The sequence below is a fragment of the Thrips palmi genome, unplaced genomic scaffold (assembly GCF_012932325.1).
Source record: "Thrips palmi isolate BJ-2018 unplaced genomic scaffold, TpBJ-2018v1 HiC_scaffold_17, whole genome shotgun sequence".
Lineage (NCBI taxonomy): Eukaryota > Metazoa > Arthropoda > Insecta > Thysanoptera > Thripidae > Thrips > Thrips palmi.
The window spans coordinates 11,312,983-11,334,870 of NW_023144626.1; the positions used below are offsets into that span (position 1 = coordinate 11,312,983).

General features: G+C 42.0%; 3 protein-coding genes across 3 annotated transcripts; all 3 read left to right on the forward strand.

Annotated features, from left to right (window-relative positions):
* Nucleotides 1-2,623: 2,623 nt before the first annotated feature.
* Nucleotides 2,624-7,657, forward strand: LOC117643650. The gene is made up of 3 exons (XM_034382652.1): nucleotides 2,624-2,741; nucleotides 3,931-3,970; nucleotides 7,400-7,657. The coding sequence occupies exons 1-3, from the start codon at nucleotides 2,691-2,693 to the stop codon at nucleotides 7,609-7,611; spliced, it is 303 nt and encodes a 100-aa protein (XP_034238543.1). The 5' UTR covers nucleotides 2,624-2,690; the 3' UTR covers nucleotides 7,612-7,657.
* Nucleotides 7,658-10,372: 2,715 nt separating this feature from the next.
* On the forward strand, nucleotides 10,373-13,304 carry LOC117643547. Its single transcript, XM_034382487.1, has 2 exons — nucleotides 10,373-10,507; nucleotides 10,597-13,304. The coding sequence occupies exons 1-2, from the start codon at nucleotides 10,501-10,503 to the stop codon at nucleotides 13,263-13,265; spliced, it is 2,676 nt and encodes an 891-aa protein (XP_034238378.1). The 5' UTR covers nucleotides 10,373-10,500; the 3' UTR covers nucleotides 13,266-13,304.
* A 1,274-nt stretch (nucleotides 13,305-14,578) lies between these two features.
* On the forward strand, nucleotides 14,579-18,860 carry LOC117643481. The gene is made up of 9 exons (XM_034382406.1): nucleotides 14,579-15,496; nucleotides 15,735-15,891; nucleotides 15,976-16,117; nucleotides 16,355-17,412; nucleotides 17,640-17,712; nucleotides 17,792-17,960; nucleotides 18,070-18,211; nucleotides 18,320-18,454; nucleotides 18,554-18,860. The coding sequence occupies exons 2-7, from the start codon at nucleotides 15,766-15,768 to the stop codon at nucleotides 18,206-18,208; spliced, it is 1,707 nt and encodes a 568-aa protein (XP_034238297.1). The 5' UTR covers nucleotides 14,579-15,496; nucleotides 15,735-15,765; the 3' UTR covers nucleotides 18,209-18,211; nucleotides 18,320-18,454; nucleotides 18,554-18,860.
* Nucleotides 18,861-21,888: the final 3,028 nt, after the last annotated feature.

The following is a 21,888-nucleotide window of genomic DNA, read 5'->3' on the forward strand; positions in this document are numbered from 1 at the left end:
CCTCGCGCGCGACGGCCTGCGCGCAGCATTGACAATCCCTCCCCGCCTACAGCGCAGAGGCACCGGGTGCTCGCAATCCAACGGGCACGGCGCGGCGGTGCAGCCCACGTCACAAAGGAAAGGACTCAGGTTTTAAATACTATCTTTGGAATGAGCCCATACTACCCCGCAGAAGAAAACCAAACGAGTATCATCTGCTTTCATTAACGTTCGTTGAATGAGATTTTTTCATCCGACCCAGTCTTAAAAAACCATGGAGCATCCCATGAGCCATGGGATGCCATGGGACACCATAGGCCGATTTTCCCCATGGGGAAGATTTCCCATTAATTTTTTGCACGACTTCCCATAGTGTTGAGCAACCCATGAGGAGATGCCCCATGGTGTGTCTCCCATGGGAGCACTTCTCTGCCATGACAGAGTGACTAGAAAGAAAATTGTCTGAATAAGTGCCTCCGTCGGCGAGGAGCATGAAGCAGTATAATGTCCGCTAAAGCAGATTTTGTCTACAAGTCACCGTTGACATGATTGGCTGAGCGATAGCGAAGCCTGTTACTCCAGTGGGGTTGAAAAGTTTTGTCTGTCTGCGCGTGTGTGTGTGTGTGTGTGCACTACTCCTCCAAAACGGCTCAAACGATCTGGCTGAGATTTTGCAGGCTCCATAGGTATGTTCTTGGCTCGGCACACGCGAAATTTCAGTATCCTAGCTCAACTGGTTCAGTTTTTACAGCCGAAAAACACCTAAAAAACGGCGAAAAATCGAGTTTTCTCCAGGCAGATCACTTCTGTCTTGAAGAAAGCGGGGTCTGGGGGGCGGCCCCCCAACCTGGACAACTGAAAAAGTTACAAGGGTCAAGATCGAGTTATCTGTAGTTGAAGCAACTCTATCTAGAATAAAGGGGGGTCTGGGGGGCGGAGCCCCCAAGCACGCAACAAGTTAGACGTAACCGACGACGGGCAAGCCATTGCCTGCCGAAGGCAGGCAGCGCCGCAGGCCAAGGTAGGTACGCCAGGCGCGGATCGGAGGAACAGGCCGCGAGACATCGCAAAGCCTGTTACGACAAGACGCGGTCTGGCGTAAACCTACCTTGTTGGCTGAGCGACAGCGAAGCCTGTTACTCCAGTGCGATTGAAAAGTTTTTTCTGTCTGTCTGTGTGCGTGTCTGTCTGTGTGTGTGTGTACACTACTCCTCCTGAACGACTCGGCCGATCTGGCTGAGATTTTGCAGGCTTATTAGGTATGTTCTTGGCTCGGCACACGCGAAATTTCTGGTGTTGGAGACGTCCGGTGGGAAATTTGGATATAAGAGTCGTGCGGTAGTCGCTGAGAAACCAAGGGCGGATCCAGAGACGGGTTCTAGGGGGGGGGGCGATGACGCGGAAGTTGCCTACCCACAGGGGTAATGTGCGACTTATTGCCGACCTTTCAGGCGGTTTCGCCGCCTTCACGGGGCGAGGAAGGGGCGACTTCCCCCCCCCCTCCTGGATCCACGCCTGTGACAAACGTGAGTGATTACATACAGACAGACGCACAACCAACCACTTTTCGGTGCGCAACACGGCATGGGCTTTGCTATCGCTCAGCCAACAACATTCTCGTTGGCTGAGCGGTAGCGAAACCCGTTACTCCAATGGGGTTAAAAAACTTTTTCTGTCTGTGTGTGTGTGCGTGTCTGTGTGCACTACTCCTCGTGAACGGCTTGGCTGAGATTTTGAAGGGTCATTAGGTATGTCCTTGGCTCGCCACACACCAAAATTCAGCTTTCTACCTCAATCCATTCGGTCATAATAGCCAAAAAACACTTAAAAAACGTCAAAAAAGACAACTTTTTTGGTACTTTCAACTTTTTGACAAGTTCCATATCGTTTCCTATGTTTTGAAGGGTGCTGATGACGAAAATAGAACCCATTCTGACCACCGGCTTAAAGTTAAGTCCCATTAGTGAAGATTTTGATCACCAAATTCTGATTTTTGTGGGTATCACGCTTGTTCCAACGGTTTGACTAGGAAAGCAGCCTGCAGAAGGCAGGTCAGCGCCGCAGGCCAAGGCAGGTGTATACGCCAGGCGTGGATTGTCGAAACTAGCGCAGCATCGCGAAGCCTGTTACAAGACACGGTCTGGCGTATACCTACCTTGTTATTGGTTGTTTTTAGTTCTACTCTGAAATCGAAAGTGTGGTGCATTTACCTCATTTAGCTGTGGTGAGACCTAAAATGTGGTAACCTCATCCTACCTCAGGTACAAACGTGGCAAGAATTACACCCCTTAAAAACATTGGTGAACTATCAGGTAATTTAGCCGTTACCTCATGTATTGCGTGGTCAAGACCACCCTTTTTTAGAGGTAGAGAGGACTGATCACATCTTTGCTGTGGTATCTACCATGGCTTTTATTTGGCACTATGGTGACCACTGATTTAAAGTGGTATTGACCGCATTTCCACGTGTGGTAAATTTGGGTAACCACAGTTTTACGCCTACCACACATTATCTGTGCCCTGTATCTCACTTCGAAAGACAGTGTATGGATGTTTATCAATGCAGTCAACTTCACGCAAAACATGTGTGTTCTTGAGGCAGTCACTACTGTACCTCTGATTGGAGACCACCTGCTAACACCACTACTCATTGTAGTTTGCAGATAGTATATAAACCGAAACTTGAGGAGAACGATCAGTGTGTCAGCACAATGGCTCGTCTCAGCGCCCTTCTCTTCGCAGCCGCCGTCGCCCTGGCCCTGGTGAGTTAGTTTTATGTGTTGTATTGCAAAATTTAATGTTCGCAATTAACGACGGATCCTTACGCAGTAAAACTGCCAACGGTTCCTCCGTTAATTTACGAAACTCTTCGTACATATTACCAAAACCTTCGTACATTTTTTGAAGGACCTCTGCCGAGTTAACAATCACAATGGAAATTTACGAAGCATTATCGTTAAACGACAATGATCCTTCGTAAATTTACAGGGAACCTTCGTAAATAAACAACGAACCTTCGTTGATATCAAAAGAACCTTTAGGTCTGGAATAAACGACTGATCCTTCGGCGAAAAGATTGCCACCAGTTCCTTTGTTTATTAACGAAGGCCCGTCGTAGATAAAAGAAGGCCCGTCGTAGATTCGCAAAGGTCTATCGTAGATTTACGAAGGCCCGTCGTAGGTAAACGAAGCCCGCCGTTAATTTACGAAGGCCTTCGTATCATAACATCAAACTTTGCAAATTGACTATTTTTTTTTTCGAAAATTTCCAATGAACAATAAACGATGAATTTCCTTGATTTAGACAAGTTCCTGTTGGAAAGAAACATTTTTACTGCACTTTTGAACATTTCCAAAAACCTTGGAAAACATTCCGTCGTAAAGTCGCTACATATTATGTACAGTGTGTGCCTGGTCAGACAGTGGAGTCGTGTTAGTTTTTCCATTCACTTTGAGGAATTGTAAATCCTTCTGTGGGTGTGGAAACACAAACAATGGTTGCCCATGCACTGAAATCGAAAGTGTAGTTAATTTACCTCATGGCTGTGGCGATACCTAAAATGCGGTTACCTCATTCTGTCCCACGTACAAATGTGGCAAGAAATACACCCCCCTTAAAATGTCGTGTTTTTAATGCAGCCGTTACCTTATGCATTGCGTGGTCAAGACCATTCTCTTAAGAGGTATAGAGGACTGACCACGTATTATCTGCTGTTGTGTTCTCCATTGATGCTGACCCCTGATTAAAAGGGGTATTGACCGCCTTTCCACGTGTGGTTATTTCCGATGACCCAAATTACTAATTTGGGTAAAACATGGGTAACCATAGTATTGCGCTTTCCGCACATCATCTGTAGTCTGTACCACACTTCACTGTGCTGTTTCCGTTTGATAGCCTTGCTAGTCTAAGCCAGACAACTAAAGTAAGTTTTTGTATTTGTGCTGACACAGGTTTGTGGCACCACTAGTGCGCCCGCCAGCGAGGAGACCGGTAAGTGCTTCAAATTCCATTTACTGGAAGCACACTGAAACCGTAATGGTCGGACACATGGCCAAACTATGGCGTGACTAAAAGTCACGCAAAACGCTGGCGTGACACGAAATTAACGCCGATATATGGCACAACATTGTGAGTCACGCCGTCATTTGGCGTCAATGACAACGGGTTTGAGGAGGAAAGTCATGCCAAAAGCCGGCATGAAAAGAATTCACAACAAAACTTGCAGTGAATTTTCGATTCACGCTGATTCTTGGCGTGATTTTTTTGCCATGCCGCCTCTTGCCGTCACACTTTATTCACGCCCCTGCAATGGGACAAAGTTACGACGATAGATTTTGGGTGATAAAAGTCGTAATATTACGAACTATTCTTGTATCGTATTTTCACTCATAACATTTATAATTTTACGAATAATTTCACAACGAATGATTGAATGTTTTTATAAAAAGCTCATTACTGTATGAATGCTTCATTCGAAAAATGAATAGTTCATTAACATCAAAAGACAAATGTTTCATTCCCCAATTTTTACGTTACACCATCACAGTAGCCATTCTTAATTGTACGAATACTTCATAATGTTGTATGAATAATAAAAATAGCAGGAAAAGTAGCGATATACATCGGCAACTTTGGCCCGTCCCGTACATTGAGAAATGTACCGTAAACCGGGGTAACTTGAGACAGCAAGGGTAACTTGAGACACTTCTGCTTTTCCACCTTTTTGGAGCGGCCACCTGGCTCGGCACACTCGGAGGTCAAAACTACCCTAGCACTTTTTTCATACTTGTTTGGAAAGACGATTAAGCGTGTGAACGGCGGGTTAGGACCAAGCTGGTCAGTTCTATAACGATTTTCAATTTTAGTAAATTTAACAATTCTAGAGAAGTGTTACAAGTCTCCCGTGGTACTCGAAACACGTCTTGCTGAGACCCAAATGACTGTAGTACCTTTCAACCCTACAAGGTAGGTTTACGCCAGACCGCGTCTTGTCGTAACAGGCTTCGCGATGTCTCGCTGCCTGTTCCTCCAATCCACGCCTGGCGTACCTACCTTGGCCTGCGGCGCTAGCCTGCCTGCGGCAGGCAATGGCTTGTCCGTTGTCGGTTATTTTTCAACTTGTTGAATGCTTGGGGGCTCCGCCCCCCAGACCCCCCTACATTCTAAATAGAGTCGTTTTATCTACAGATAACACGATCTTGACCCTTGTGACTTTTTAACTTGTCGAGGCTGGGGGGCCCCGCCCCCCAGACCCCCCTTTCTCCAAGACAGAAGTGGTCTATCTGCAGAAATCTCTATTTTTCGCCGTTTTTTAGGTGTTTTTCGCCTATACAAACTGAACCAGTTGAGCTAGGATGGTGAAATTTCGCGTGTGCCGAGCCAAGGACATACCCAAGAAGTGTGCAAAATCTCAGCCAGATCGGCCGAGCCGTTCAGGAGGAGTAGTGCTGACAGACAGACACACAGACAGACAGACAGACAGACAAAACTTTTCAACCCCACCTGAGTAACGGGCTTCGCTATCGCTCAGCCAATTATTTCAACATTCTAAATGCAGCATTGGTTTTGAGGGAAACCCATCATTCATCGGGTAATACTGAATTTTATAGAAAATGGTAACTGTGCGGGGTAACTTGAGACACCAAATTTCATTGAATTTGACGGAAGTTGAGTGACGTACCTTGACACTGGCACCTCCTTGTACTACAGGGTGGTTTAAAGTAACGGACCTCTCCATTCTCAGATCAAAACCAAGCCGCATTTGATCGGGAATCACTTTTTTGACAGTGTAGAGGGTTCCAAGTGGATATGCAGCTTAAAGTTGAAGTGTTTTCTCAACTACACACGGACCAGGTGAGACATAATAAATCTTGAAGTCTCAAAAGATGGAGAATTTAATTACCTTTCCAACGAGCTAAATGTCATTGAAATCAGACAACTTATAGCCCAAGAACCGTCGATTTTTTGAAGAAAAACAACTGTAAAAATAGTTAAAGGATTTTGAGTGAATTTTAAATATTGACTAAGACTATATACCTTTGCAGGAATGGACTTGTGTACGTAGAAATAAAGAAAAATGTCTTAGCAGGTGTCAGGGTTGGATGTGAAATGAGAGAATCGCTGTACTTAGTTGACAGAGTTGGATGTGAAATGGGAGAATCGTTGCGCTTCTGAAGTGCCGTTATCCCTCAAATTACCAAATGTAACCTTGATAAAAAAATCTTAATATAAGGATCAAAAACCTTCTAATATATTCCACAAGTAGTATTTTTCATTGAAAAAAAGTTAAATGTCTCAGAAAATCAGTATGGACTGGCAAAATCCCCACTTCCGTGAAAAAGCAAAGTAAAAACTAGGTGTGTCTCAAGTTACGCCAAATGACGGGGTAACTTGAGACAACTTTAGAGGCCCATTACTCTCATTTTAGAAGACCCTCAAAAATTCATGGGGTCCAAACCGAATGTAATCATGTGAAATTAAACATAGTTGGGATTCGGGTTGGTGAGAGAAGTTTTGTGGACACTCGGTCCAAAAAACGTGAAATACTGTCTCAAGTTACCCCGGTTTACGGTACGAATTTCGCCTATGTTTAACCCTGATGTGAATTGAACCTAGTCTGGGGTCAATCAGATGTTATTTTCGTCATCAGCACCCTCAAAACCATCCGAAACAATGCAAAAACCCGAATAAAAAGAATGTTCAAAATATGCACCACTGGGATTTGAACCCGGGTCCGAACTTCTCCGATTCGCTTCAAACTGGCACTGTTGGTTTTGTCTTGTCGCCCTGATTCCAAAAATACCCCAACATGCACTTCTAGCTGTAACCGTTGCCGAAATCCTCCTCGACCCCATGTATACCACGATGCACCTGCAGCAGCGCCCCCGGGGCTCGGATCGGATTTGCTGCCACCGGGCGGTTCTTAGGATCACCTAAGGAGAATGCATACAAAATTTGGTCAAGATCGGACCAACGGACGGACGGACGCACAACAGGGATTATACTATATGCCCGTCCCTCCGTCATTTTTTTTTCAAAGTAAACGGGACGGGCCAAAAATTACAAATCATTCGTAAATTAATGAATGTTTCGTTAAGTTTTGAATCAACCATTCTTGTACAGTATTTTCCCAAAGAAAAATCGTAAATGTACTAACAATGAAACGATGTATGGTTATGATTGATACGTAACATCTTTATATCTTTCGGGCAATTTCAGCCATGTCTTTTTTTTTAACGAAAATACAAAAAGTTCTCAATTGTTTATTCGTAGAAGCATGAAACGAGCTATTCTTAATAATAACGAAGCATTCGTTGCCAAATTTGTCGTAAAATTGCGACAGCTTCTTTCAGTGTTGGAACAAAAAAAAATGACCTTTGATGTCACAGAGCTAAAAGTGTTTCTTTCTCTTGGCTACAGCCGTCCTGAACCACAACATCGGCTTCAGCATCGATGGTATCGCCAAGTGCCTGGCCGTACTGGGCCTTACTGGATGGGCCCAGTCCTTGTCGGAAATCCTCAAGGATTGCGTGCCACTCAGCGGCAGACCCTTGAGGTTCCAATTCTGCGTTTTGAACAAGGTTACCCAGCTCGGACCTCAGTTCGTCGAATGCGTCCGGAAGACACCCTAACCTGCGTCTCAGTTCTCATGAAGAATAAAGAGTGAAAACAAAACAACCCTGTCTCAAAATGTTTTTTGACCTGTAGTCCAGTCAAACGGTGTTTTCAGTTGGACAAAATTCGGAACAGTACCAAACATTGGGAATTGTAACAGGTAGCTCAGGAAGCCTCTCACCAAAATCCCTAAAAAATAGTGGGGATAATGAAACAAAAAAACCATAGAACGATGCAAATTGAGTTACAAGCAAGCCACTTTGCACACGTCTTCTATTGACCCAAATAGTCGATTTGGCCCGAAGCACACACCAAAATTTCCCTTAGGACTCAAATGCGGGGGCGTTAAAGGTTAAAAGTGTTCAAAATTTTCGAAGTTTCAATTTTGACAGTTAAAATCGTGCGACGAGTGGTTTCCGCATAATTCGAGGTCGGGGAATTCATTGGCGATGTCAGAACAACGATGAGGTCACCGGAAGTACCGGAAATGGCCGCCATTTTGGATAACGACGGCAAATTCTTCGGATTTCGAACGGCTCCGCAACCAGACGTGTTGGGTGTCGTTGCGATAGTTTCAGGGGTCTCTGAAGGCCACTGTGATGTCAAATTGAGAGTTTTTAGCAGAGAAATACAGAAAAACAGCTTCTCAGCTGTGAAAAATAAACCTGAACGATGCTGTGCTTTTCAGGATAAAGTGAAGGAAACGCAAGTTCTCTGCTTTGGTAAATTTAACATGTTTGATGCGCTGCAATGACGTCTGTTTAAATGAAAATATACTCTCATTTTGGGTCCAAAATTTATTTGTAACTGTCAGATCTCGATCTCAAAATCTTGAAAGTATGTGAAGAAATCAAGATAGCAAACTACGTCAAGAAGAACCCAATACGAAAAGTGAGTCAAGTACAATGACCCTGCAAGTTCTATTGCGTGCTTGGCACAATTTTGTGATGACGATCTTCGAAGGACACTTCCATGGGCACGAAGCAAAAATTTAGCTTTGCTTCAAAAAGTACCTTCACTGAGATTCCAAACGCTATGAATATAGCACATACGGTGCAATGCACTGAGATATCGCACCATACTCTACAAACTGAAGAAGTGTGTACTCAGTATGCATCTACAGATGCATACTTATAAGTACACACCTACAGATGCATTCCTAGCTGAGTACACATCAACAGATTCATACCTGTTAAGTATGCATCTGTAGGTGCATACTTGGCAAGTATGCATTAGTAGGTTTGTACTTGTCACTATAGAAATACCCAGTATCGAGTACACATCTACAGATGCATACTTGGCTGAGTACACATCTACAGATGCATACCTGTCAAGTATGCACCTGTAGATGTGTACTCAGCTAGGTATGCATCTGTAGGTGTGTACTTATAAGTATGCATGCATCTGTAGATGCATACTCGCGACGCTCGCTGGGGGCTTCGCTCCCAGACCCCTAAATGTCTGGGGCGCGTACCGGAGTAGTTTTAGTAAGTCCGTGGTGACCAAAGGCAAATTTTCTAAGGAAGTAAATGTACTGCTTTTTTGAAAGGTCTATTTAACAGCTTTTGACCATATAATTAAGCTACTTTTACTGCCCAAATAGATAGCTTGTATTGCATTGGCGACTTTGGCAGTCAATGGGTGCATACAAGGTCCGCAAAATATTAAAGACTGCTTAGACAAGGATAGAGGTGAATGGAAAAAACCGCAAGTCTCTACGACCACTCCTTGGCCCTAAACATTTCTCTGAGTCAGTGAGTCAGTCGGTCAGATTGGTGCTATATAGGTTCTTGATTTTGAGGACGTTTTCGGTGACGGGGACCCAATTGCGGCATAGTTTCGGAAATGTCTCGACTTGACCTATCGATATGGCGAATAAAAATTTTCAGTCGGCCGGTCCCCTTTTTTAAGATTGAGTGGATTTTGTTAAATTTAGGCCTATTTCATCGTTTTGAGGATGTTGCCGGTGATGAGGACCCGATTGCGGCACAGTTTCGGAAATGTCTCGACCTGACACTGTTAAAAATGAATGAAATTTAATGACGTATGTGTCATTATTTTTCATTAAACGTCATTAATTTTCATTACTTTTTCAATTTCATTACATGGTAATGAAAATTTCATTACATTGGTTATGAAATTTCATGACATCAGCCATGTAATGAAAGTTTCATTACATGGTGTGGGCTGTCATGAAATTTTAATTACGTGTCATTAAAGTTACCTTTTACATTTTTTAAAAAACGGGGGTTTTTACTCAGTTTTTAGTTTTATCTTATCGTGCCCTGCTTGGTGCACTTGTTGGGCTCTGTCCAACGTTTTCGCAAACACACGGTTCTTGCTGCACAACGCCTGTCAAAGACGGGGTAGACCGTCCCGCCAGACATTGGTACGAGGCGGGTGGCCTACTCTGCCCCGAGCACTTCCCCGCCCCTGCCTCCTCCACCTCCCCTCCAGCGACGAAGTTCGCAATTTTTCATAACACTCGCGGTGGCGCGGGGAGCGGGTGGGCGGGGTTGGGGGCGTGACAAGCGCAGGTTAGGTAGTCCAGGGCCAGGCCAGGCCACATGTTTCTGTCAAACAGCACACAACGGTGGACATCACAGCGGCAATGCTCTTGACTGAGCAGCAATGTCAGGTACGATTACTCGAATGGTCCATAATGCTGTCCTACCAGAAACTCAGTTTTGATCATTTGAAACTACTCTTATCTTGTATTGTTGACAGATATGGCAGATGGTGGCCCCAAGTTTAACTGCTAGTTTTGTGGCTTTGAAGGACCTTTCAACACCTTTTACAAGCATCAAGCGCAGGTTAGGTAGTCCAGGGCCAGGCCAGGCCGCATGTTTTATCAAACAGCACTCAACGGTGGACATCCCAGCGGCAATGCTCTTGACTGAGCAGCAATGTCAGGTACGATTACTTGAATGGTCCATAATGCTGTCCTACCAGAAACTCAGTTTTGATCATTTGAAACTACTCTTATCTTGTATTGTTGACAGATATGGCAGATGGTGGCCCCAAGTTCAACTGCCAGTTTTGTGGCTTTGAAGGACCTTTCAACACCTTTTACAAGCATCTTGTCCAATTTCACCGCCATGTTGCTGTTAATCTTCCCTGTGGTGTCCCCGGTTGTGACCGTGTGTTCAGTTCAGAGAGTGCTCTACGTACCCACATTCGATGCTTCCATGCAATCTCTGTGGCTAAGCCTCTTGACGATTCATCAGTTCCTCCAAATGCAGACGGCAAGTTTATCTGTACTGTTCCACACTGTCAGAAACAAGTTGACAGCACGGCTGAGCTAATGAGCCATATCAAGTTGCATTTGTCTGCTGGGTTTAAAGTGAAGTGTCCGTTTCCCAAGTGCACCAAGAAGTATTCTGTTCTGAGTTCATTCACAGGGCACGTAACTCGTACTCATAAGAATCAAAAGACACTTGTTCCATCTTGTGTTCCGTCTAGTCTACCCCAAGAGGAAAATGACTTTTTGTACGAGGATTCACATGTTGACAATGAAGATCTTTATCTTACTACGCATGAGGCAAATTTTAAGAATGACAAACAGCTTTGGCTGGACTCATTTGCTCAGTTTTACATGCGCTTGGAGTATGAACACTTGATACCTCAGGAAACTGTCCAAAATATCTGCGAAGAAATGAAGATGGTTCATGATGTTAATTTGGACTTTATATCCATGCGCTTGAAGTCCCGTCTTTCCTCTGAAGGCCTGGCAGCTGAGAAGGTGGATGAAATATTGAAGGATTGTCTACCTTCTCAATCAAGCAAACCGCTGTCTACATCATATTTAAGGAGGCAGTACTACATCAACAATTTTCTCTATGTTGCTCCTGTTCCAGTCAAGCTTCCGCCACCAAAGAAGTATCCTCACCTTAAACGGTATTTCTACTATGTTCCATTGAAAGAAACTTTACAAGCCTGTTTCAAAAGTAAGTCTATGAAGATCAACCTGGAACATGAGCCAAGTTATGACGATGTCATTCGAGATTTTACTGACGGTACTCTGTTCAAGGAGAATGAATTTTTCAAAGATAATCCTAAAGCATTACGCCTGATCCTCTTTCAGGATGCGTTTGAGGTAGTGTGTGCTATAGGCTACGCAAAGAAAAAGTATAAAATTCTTGGCATTTATGTAGCCATTGGCAATTTACCAGACTATTTGAGAAGCCGTGTGAAATCCTTCCAGCTTGTTGCCTTATGTAAAGATAGAGAACTCGACCACACTGCTGTCTTTGGGAAAATTGTTAAAGATTTGAAAGACTTGGAGACTAATGGAATTAATGTACCCGGTGTTGGAATAGTGAAAGCAGGACTTGCATTTATTGCTGGAGATAACCTTGGAAGCCACGCTGTTGGTGGATTTTATCAGAATTTCAGCAAATCTCGTTTCTTCTGCAGATTTTGTCAAGTGGATCGAAACATATTCACCACTCACAATGGCCCCTTCAGGACATATGAGCTCAGAACCCCTGCAAATTATGCTGAATGTCTGAAAGGAAAGAAGATCACCACTAAAAAAGGTGTCAAGTTCAATAGCGAGTTCAATAAGTTGTCGTCCTTTCATGTCTGTAAGCCAGGTCTTGCACCATGCTTGGCTCATGATGCATTTGAGGGTTTTATCAAGTATGATGCGATGCTGTTCATTAAGCATTTTGTTGCCCGTGGATGGTTTACTATTGAAGAGCTGAATGCTAAAATTGACTCATTTCCTTACTCTGAAATCCATCGAAGAGATAAACCCCAGCCAATTCAAGAGGATTCTGACAAACTCAAAGGGAAAGCTTGGTGTATCTGCAATTTTATTTTACTCTTCCCACTCATTGCTGAAGAATTCATTAAGGATGTGGATGATCCAGTGTGGAAGTGTTTTCTCATTCTCATAGAAACTGTGGAACTTTTATGTTCTCCTGAATTTCATATATCATTCGTTCCTTATATTAGGGATCTTTTCTATGAGTACATTGCTCTTCGCATGCAGTGCTTTCCACATGTTCCTCTGCGACCAAAGCACCACTACAGTCTTCACAATTACCTATATCTACTTATCTTTGGACCAATGCTGAAGTCTTGGACACTTCGTTTTGAATCAAAGCACTCCTTTTTTTGTCGTGCCGCCAAAGCCTGCAAGCAATTCAAGAACATTTTGTTTTCGCTTGCTGTGCGACATGAATTACATCAAGCATATGTTCGTACTGGCTCAGCAAAGTTTGCTGTGTTACAGTTTAAGAAGACAAGAGAATATTTGTGTGAATCTTATTCAACTGAAATTCAGAATGCTATTAGAGCTGCAGGTCTTGATTTTGCTCTAAATGTTTGTATGAAAGTCATTTTCAAAGGCACCAAATTTTGTAAGGGTCAAATGATTGCATTGGAGCAATCATGTTACCAGGTTGACCTTGTATTTGGAAGAATCAATTTTATTCTATTGACTCCTGATGAGAAACTGTTCTTCCTAGTGGAGGTGTACAAATCTCAGTTCAAGCCTCACATCAGAGCATACAGTCTGTTATTCAACACTGATCCTCAGTACAAATGTGTCAGTTATGATAGCTTGCTCTCCTATTACCCTTTGCATAACTATGTTGTTCATGGACAAAGTTATGTCAAATTGAAGCATGCTCTGGTCAGTAAATCCAATAACTTTGCTTCATGAACTTTTCTGTTTGTAATAGGTGTACTGGCCTGAAATGTTTTAGCTCCAATTTTAATAATGTTTGTTATGGCACTGTCGATTTTAAATATTTTGTTCAGACCAATATGCAAGTGCAGTAATTAGATTTTTATATATAAATGTGTATTTTGTAAGCTTTTTTACTATCCTGTGCATGTGTAACTGTTTATTAACTTGACCTAATAATTAAAGAAAAGATGCTTTTATTTGTGTGTTTTATTTAAATCACCCCTGACATGGGAGATGGATAGCTGCTTCAATTTCAGAAATCAAGCCATCAGGCTCAGGAATAGACAGTTTGTCTTTAGTGAGACCAGTACGTATCTCTCACATTCTTTGAAATTTTGTAGAACATGTGGCAAGAGTAAGTTCCTCTGAAAATATTTAAAATTGGAAACTTATAGTCTGTTTGGATAATACTGTGAGATGGTGATTTCAATGCTGCCGCTGACAGTTATTTTCCTAGGTTAAACTGTGTAGCAAGTTTATTTATGACATTGGGGAAGTAAAATGTAGAGACATTTGCTTGACTTTTAATTACTTGTCCGCTCTACTTAAGTTTTGTAAGTTTAAAGTAAAAGAAAAACAAAGCCAGTTTTTTAAGTCTTATTGAAATTTGCACTAACAGTTGTAAATGAAGGGCTGCGTTTTTAAAAGATTGAGCTCTGCATCAAGCGGTACCTTCCCCAATGGAAATGGTAATGTTTTCACTTCGGTCAACAACTAGCAAGAAAGATTTCTTGAAGTGTAATCAAACATGGAAGGGTAGACAACAAAATACATAAGATCACATCTTGCTTTAAAAATAGTATCGTATTTTAATTTTTATCTATATTATCAGAAGGAAACGCCATAAGGAGTAAGCATTTGTCTTAAGAAAACTAGGTTCAACATTAGATTCATATCACATTTAGTTCTATTGTCATTTGGATAAGACATCAAATCACACTAACCAAGAATCAACTTTAGCAAATAGAAATACAATAAAAAGGAATTATCACTTTAAAATATCATTTGTTAAACATTAGATCCATATCACAGTCATATCGCAGTCAATAATGATATCAGTCAAAAGCAATGAATAGTTAAAAAAACATCAAACAAACATGGTCTTACATAACAACAGTTAATTTGTGGATTCACTCTCACCGTCTGCTTCTCTCTCTTCAACGTCAAACAGCTGACTTTCCGCCACGTTATGGCCAAACACAGTAAGTTGACCCTCGCTGTCTTGCCCATGCCACTTGGCCAGTCGTCTGACGTAGACCCTGGCTGCTGCCTCGGCTTCCTCCTCAGTTCCTGCAACAGTGATCGGTATTGATAAATTGAACGAGCTCAACAAACTTTGTCACACCCCAGTGAGAGTGTCAAACCATAAGTGGCGGCAAGTCACAAGCAAACTAGTCCACTACAGTGTCAGTCCCTCCAGACATATTTGTTAAAATAAAAATAGAAAAATTAAAAATACAAATTGGACTTACCTCCAGCACCTAGTACCACAGCGAGCTGCTCCCTGTCGTCGCGTTCCAAGTAAATGATGTCACCACCAACGTAAACCCTACCATGGGCTTCGAAGTCTTCTACTGTGACTATGTAGCCATCCTCCATAAAGATTGCAGTAAGAACGATATCAGTCCAGTTGGCGTCTACTGAGTACTGGGTGGCCATTATAATATGGAATCAATGCTGATAATGAAGAATGAGGCAGAAGACAGCGACTAGATAGAAGACTTGCCCACAGTAAATTTCTTCATCAAGTAATGTCGCGATCAGCTGAGAGAAACTTTTTTGTGAGGTTGGGTGATCAGCTGATTGGGGGAAAGGAGGGGGCCGAGAGTAGCCAACCTCGGAATCAAAACAACGTATTTCTTCATCGGAAATAAAACGCCTCTGTTCAAGAACGCAGCGTGAAAATTATTTCTATTCGTAAAAATAGTAACGGTTTTCATTATTTATGTTTATAGGCTTTAGTAAACCCAAAATCTTGTTTCTTAGAGATTCATTTGTTTGTGTGTTGTTGGTAGTAAAAGGGTCGAGAAGGGCAGTCAGCTGTTGCTGTTGTTTCCGATCGCCGGACCGCCGGCCAGAACGTCGCGAAGTTGTCACTTTTGTCGGAGTCTCAAGATTTTAAGTGCCTGTTGAAAGTAGGTAAAGTACTCGGAAAGGCCCTGGATACCGTTCAACAGTAGCCGCACAGAGCTCTTCGTATTAATGTAAGTGGTTTTCCCGTTTCGTGAACTTAAATCGATGCATTCGGCCCGTCCCTGTTGCTGGCTCTACGTGCATTGCTAACCTCACTCTCTCAACTATCGGAAGCCTATATCTAGGCAATTCTCTGTTAGTTGCGTACTCAGCGATCATTACGTTCTTAGTACCCGTTCGATTTTAATTCGTAACTTCTCAATCAAGATTCAGCTCGTGACATGGCCCTAACCTCTGCATCTGTTTCAGTTCCACACTTCGAGTTTTGGTGAAAGTCATCATGCCGCTCATCCGAGTAGCCGCAGCCGACAAGAGTACATTTAAATTTGTCGTCGCTGAGACCTTGAGCCAGAGCATCGATGCCGCCATTTCCAAACTCGGTCTCCTGCGCGGCTCTGATTTTAAGGTAAGGAAGGCTTTATAATTTCTTTCTTTATTTCCATCAAGTACTGTTAGTAGTGTGATTTCATGACCACAATTTCCCATGCAGGTTTGCCTTGAAGATGGATGTGATGCAGGCGCTGAAATTGATTGTGAAGAAATCTTTCAAGAACTTCTTACTGATGCTGCAGCCAAAGGGAAGCGGCTCAGCATTTGTGTCCTTCCGGCCACTGATGTATGGAGATCTCCAGGTATGTGCTACTGCAGTTTATCGTTGTTGGTGACGGCAAAAGCTGTCATTTGAGGAACTTTATGCTTTTACGCAAATGCTTGAGTGGTTTCCTCAGATCAAGCATTTGAATTTTACAATAGCTAGCTGCTGTGCTGTCTCTTGTCCTTTTGTTTAGTTACTCTGCCCTGCCACTACTGGTATGGTTGTTGTAGTTTCTCTCTTGTATTCCACGTTCTATTATTCGCCTTGTTTTCAGGAAGCTCTTCTTCTGGTTCTGATAGTACTTCCTCGGGTTCTGAAAATTCGGACAGTGGAAGTTCTGGGTTATCAGGCTCTTCTGGCTCTATCAGTCCTATGGTTCCACTCCCAATGCAAGAGATTAATTTAGTTATGGAGCCAGTCATGAGTGAATTGGAAAAGCCCCCCTCAGAACAGTCACCAACCATCCAGAAGCTGAAGTACGATGCCATCAGAGCAACGTGCAAGATTGTTGCTAGTCACATCCTGCTTCGTGTGAAAGACTACCAGCGTTCTGTGGCAGTTCATTATGCCAAGTCAGTATTCTTCTATAAAAATAAATTGTACAAGAAAGTTTTAGAGCAAACCATCAACAACATTCCCTGTGGTGATGGGCTTGATGACTTTACTTTAAAAATCTACAATGCTGTTACTTATGGGAAGCCCTCTGAATGTAAGAAGAGACGAGGCAAGCGAGTTCGTGTTGTTGAATCTGACAATGAAGAAGCTGAAGATGACCCTATGCCTTTGCCCTCTGGAAACAGGAATGGCTATGATTATGGGTGTGTTGCTTACAACCCACCATTAAGTGAATCAGAAAATTTTGAAACTCAAGAGGAGAAGAGGAAACTTCTCATATCTCTCAACATTGGTGATGCTGAAGTTAAAGACTTATTTAGTGAGACATACCCATCCCAGCGGGCTGAAATTGTAGCTTGCAAACCTTTTCACAAACTTATCGATTTCTTTCCTCGTTGGCCTCTATTTTTAGAAGGTGTTTATTTAATCAATCATGCTGGAATCCTGTTGGGGAAGGATTTGCTTGACATTTGGAGCCGGCAACTTTCTGAGAGAGCTGGTCCCATGACCAAGTACTTTGAAGCATTGTCCTTGTCAGACAAGAATTTGAGCCAGGTGGCGAAGGCTAGAAGAGGAGCCAAGATGTGTGCTTTGCTAGCTGATGTTGACAAAGCATGCAACAACAGCCGCTCTCAGTTCTTTGTGAGCATTGGCATTTTTCCTCTCTTGGCGGAGTACTTCCACGAGAAGTTTGGTCTCATGACTCAAATTGTTCCTGTAAGTTTCTTATCTTTTACTTAATGGATTCTTCAATTTATAAGAAAGGGACTTGTAAATTTTTTTTATCTTGAATGCCTTATCTTCATGTGTGTTGTTCACATTGGCCTTGTCTTTTTTCAGTGTTTGGTAGTTCTAGCTATTCTTATTAATAGAAAAAATATACAAGTCACTTTCTGTTTTTATGGCTCTCCTGTGTGTAATCGGTGTCAACTAATCTTTTCCAGACTGGATCCACAGACGATGATGTTCTTCTGGCATCGAAATGTTCCAATGGAAACCCTATTATCATCGTTGAAGGTTTGACTTAGTTGTTTCTTTTTTTTTCCATTGGTTAACTTTTATGCACATGGTGACATGTTTTCTTTTTCTGTTCCAGGCCGCTCTTTGTTTGATGAGTCTGTGAATGTCTTTTTAATTATCAATAACAAGATCGTGATTAAGTGTGTTGACTACGCTTCTGCCGTGTTGGCTTTGTTTGTGTCATTTTATGTATTCGGATTTTGTTACACCAAAGAAATTCAATGTGTGTTAGAGTTTATTCAAAGGTTAGTATTCTTCTTTACTTCTTTGGTTAGTTTTATTTTATTTTATTTCCAAATGTTTTGCACTGTGGTGTTACTTGCTTGCACTGACTCATTTCATTTCTTTTACCAGGTTTCTATTAGACATAAACCCTGAGAAGGGAAATAAACGGAAAGGAGGGAAGCGGTATGTTGGTGACGTATGCCCCAAAGTGGTCAGGCTTTCAGAGGAACTACGCACCTTCTCCTCGCCATGGACCCTCGACATTTAACAGGTAAAGTAGCTTTGTAGTGAAGGGCCAAGCCCAGGGGGAGGCATGCGCATGTTTCCTACCCCTTGACTGAACTTTTTGAATCTAATCTCACTATCTTTTTCTTTCTAGATTTTACCCAAGACCATGCAGTGCACAGTGCTGCTGCTATTTTATCCATGACAAGTTCCCAGTGTTTGTTGCCAGGAGTAGCATAGTGGATTTTGCAACACTACAGAAAATCAATGCGTTTGAGTTCACCTAAAGGTTGGTATTCTTTCTTCAAGTTAAGTTTTATATTATTTCCAAATGTTTTGTACTGTGGTACTACCTGCTCACTCTAACTCATTTCATTTCTTCTATCAGGTTCCTAATTAAACATCAACCCTGAGGGCAACCCATCCAGCAAGGATGAAAGCTGTATTTTTTATGTTTAAGGTCATTATCTTTGTTATTATTCCAAAGATATTTTATTCTGATGTATACCTTATGTATTTAATGGAATCAATTTTTATGTGGTATTGTGTGAAAGGTATCTAAAGACATCATCTATATTTTATACCAAAGATATTTTTTATGTGGTATCGTGTGAAAGGTATCTAAAGTCATTATCTGTATTTTATTCCAAAGATGTTTTTTTTTCAATGTTTACTTTATGTATTTACTGAAATGAATTTTTATGTGGTATCGTGTGAAAGGTATGTGCAGTGTGATTTCTCGAAAGGTATTAAAGGATCAGTCACAGAATTCTGGCATTTATTTATTCATCCAATATTATTCTGAAATTTCATTCGCCTCAGAACTGAAATTTAATGACACTTCCTGAAAGATATCAAATTAAATTTAATGAACATTTAACTACTTTGACATCAAAGCTTGTAATGAAAGTTAATGACAGGAATGTAATGAAAAGTGTCATTACTTTGTCATTAAAGGATGTAATTAAAATTTTAATGACACGGAAGTAATGAAAAGTTTCATTACTTTGTCATTAAAAAATGTAATGAAAATGTTAATGACACAAAAGTTATGAAATTTTTAATTACATTGTAATGATTATAGCTTCACTACCATGTAATTAAAATGTAATTAAATTTTTTTAACAGTGGACCTACCGATTGGGTGAATAAAAATTTTTAGTGGGTCAGTCCCTTTTTTTGAAGACTGAGTGGGTTTGCTCGGAAACGGTGAGGGATTTTCAACTTTTGAAATTTTTCCCCATTTACCTATAAAATTTAGAATCGAATGGAAAAAACCGCAAGTCTCTACGATTACTCCTTGACCCCAAACATTTCTATGAGTGAGTCAGTGAGTGAGTCAGTCAGTCAGTCGGATTGGGGCTATATAGGTTCTTGACTGAGTTCACACTTCAGTTTGTAGAGTACCTGCAATGCTTCAGTCATATTGCGCCTTACGTGCAATGCGTCCTGCAAATGCCCTATGCTAATGCATTGGGATGGGGAGGCATTGCACTTCATGTGCAATGCTTTTACACTGTACCAATTGACGCTATACTCGTGGCGTTCGGGTTCTCAGTGTTAAAAGTGAAACCAGATAGCCTGCCTCGAATAGACCTTTCCGGGCTAAGCAACTTGTCCAGTATATTTGGATCTTTGCGCCGCCACACTTAAAGATCCAGCCCATTTGTGGTGAAACAGAATTGAACTCGGTGTCTACTGGAGTATCAACAACAGCGAGTTTAATGCCATTTCGCTGCAAATAGATTGGGTCTTACAGTGTGGCGGTGCAAAGATTTGGTTATGGCACAAGAAGCTTAGCCCGGAAAGGTCTTTCGGCATCACAAGGTAGGTTTACGCCCGACCGCGTCTCGTCCTAACAGGCTTCGCGATGTCTCGCGGCCTGTTCCTCCAATCCGCGCCTGGAGTACCTACCTTGGCCTGCGGCGCTAGCCTGCCTTCGGCAGGCAATGCTTGCCCATCATCAGTTACTTCTGATTTGTTGCATGCTGGGGGGCTCCACCCCCTAGACCCCCCTTCACTCTTTAAAAGTTGCTTCATCTACAAAGTACACGACCTTGACCCTTGTAGCTTTTCAACTTGTCAGGTTGGGGGGCAACATTAAGACACGTTGAAACGAATGTGACAAGATGTCACTTTCCTTTGAGCATTGTATCACATTCGTTACTACGTGAATGAGCTAATTTCTGGCTGATTTGCGTTTGAACGAATCCGACACAATGCTCAAAGGAACGTGACACTTTGTCACATTCATTTCAACTTGATGCCACGTTCCTGAATTGAGTGTGTATAATCATCCATCAGGTCTAAAGCCAAGAAGTTCTGGCAGGAAATGTAGATTGCAATTTCTGCAAAGTACGCACTGATTTTCTATGTGAAATAATGAACAGATTTAAAAAGCAACAACATTTTTATTGCAATAGTAGTGCCATCAAAAAGTTATTGCATTAAAAGTGCAATAATAATTGTACTGCATTAGCGAATTTTTAGCTTTTTCAGCGTAGTAATCATTTGATAGCACCAATCTGCGCTAATCTAGGCCCAAACAGGCCGAAACCTAACAGTCTTATTGCATTTTTAAACACTGTCAAAAAAATTAAGTACAATCGACTAATTGGTTTTGGTCATTCGAACTAAAACTAATTCTTAGTCGATTCAACCAAAATTTAGTTGAGTATAGTCGCTGCCCACCCTGCGAGGTCCGTCAAGATGCTGGGCTCGGCCGATCATCCTCCATCAAGTCGGTAGCGCCCAACGTCAGGGAGGTCGTTAGGTTTGGGTAGCATTGGTTGCACCATTTAATTCAAGAATAAGATCTGTCGAGAGTAGCGTATGATCTGTCGCGAGTAAAGTAAAATCTGCCGAGATCACACATATCTCTTCAGATGCGGAAGTGATAAAAAATATCTCAGACTTTGAATATGCGCCAAACAGCCAAAATGCTGAAACAAAAATTTTGACGGGTTCCTGTGATTTGACCCTTGAAGCAAAGACGTCCGGCTCTGGTTGAAAATAATAACAAACCTATCTTTTCGAAAGTCCTGCCGACCAGTTTCCCTCAGTCGAACAGTTTTTGAGAACGAGGTGGGTGGTCATGGCACCTCAGTGGTCAGTTCACCACTCTCCCTTACCTTCAGCTAAAGAGAAACCACAGTGTTTTCAAAAAAGATCCGAAACGAAAATGAAAATTCTAAAGCAAGCCTTAACATTTTTTAAAATCGTTTTTTTTTTTTTTTCAAAATAGGTTTTGGCGGTTTTTGAACAAGAAGCCAAACAGCTCTCAAAGTTGCATTGAAATCAAAGAGATCACTTGCAAAAGTATGGCGAACGAACACCAATGGAAGGAATTACGATACAAAGTTCTACTAATCTGTCAAGTCTCATCAAAATCCTATTGGAAGTTTCCGAATTTCATAAGGGGCCACATCGAAAAAAAATGTGTACCAGAAGATACTTACGGGCACTTCGTGCACGCCTGCCTAAACTAGGGGTACGCGCCGTTTAGTCTGGGCGCGTAGTGTGGCTGAGCGATGCGAATTGACATAGTTTGTGCACTTTGGACTTTGCTTGAGTAGACGAAATGTCCATCGTAAGGGCTCATATTCAGTGAACTTTAGACCAGGGGTCCAAATGGAAGTGATTTTCGTTATCAGAACACCAAAAACTGCTGGGATCAGTGTCAAACTCTATTTAAAAATTTTGGTCCAAAATTGGTCCAAATTC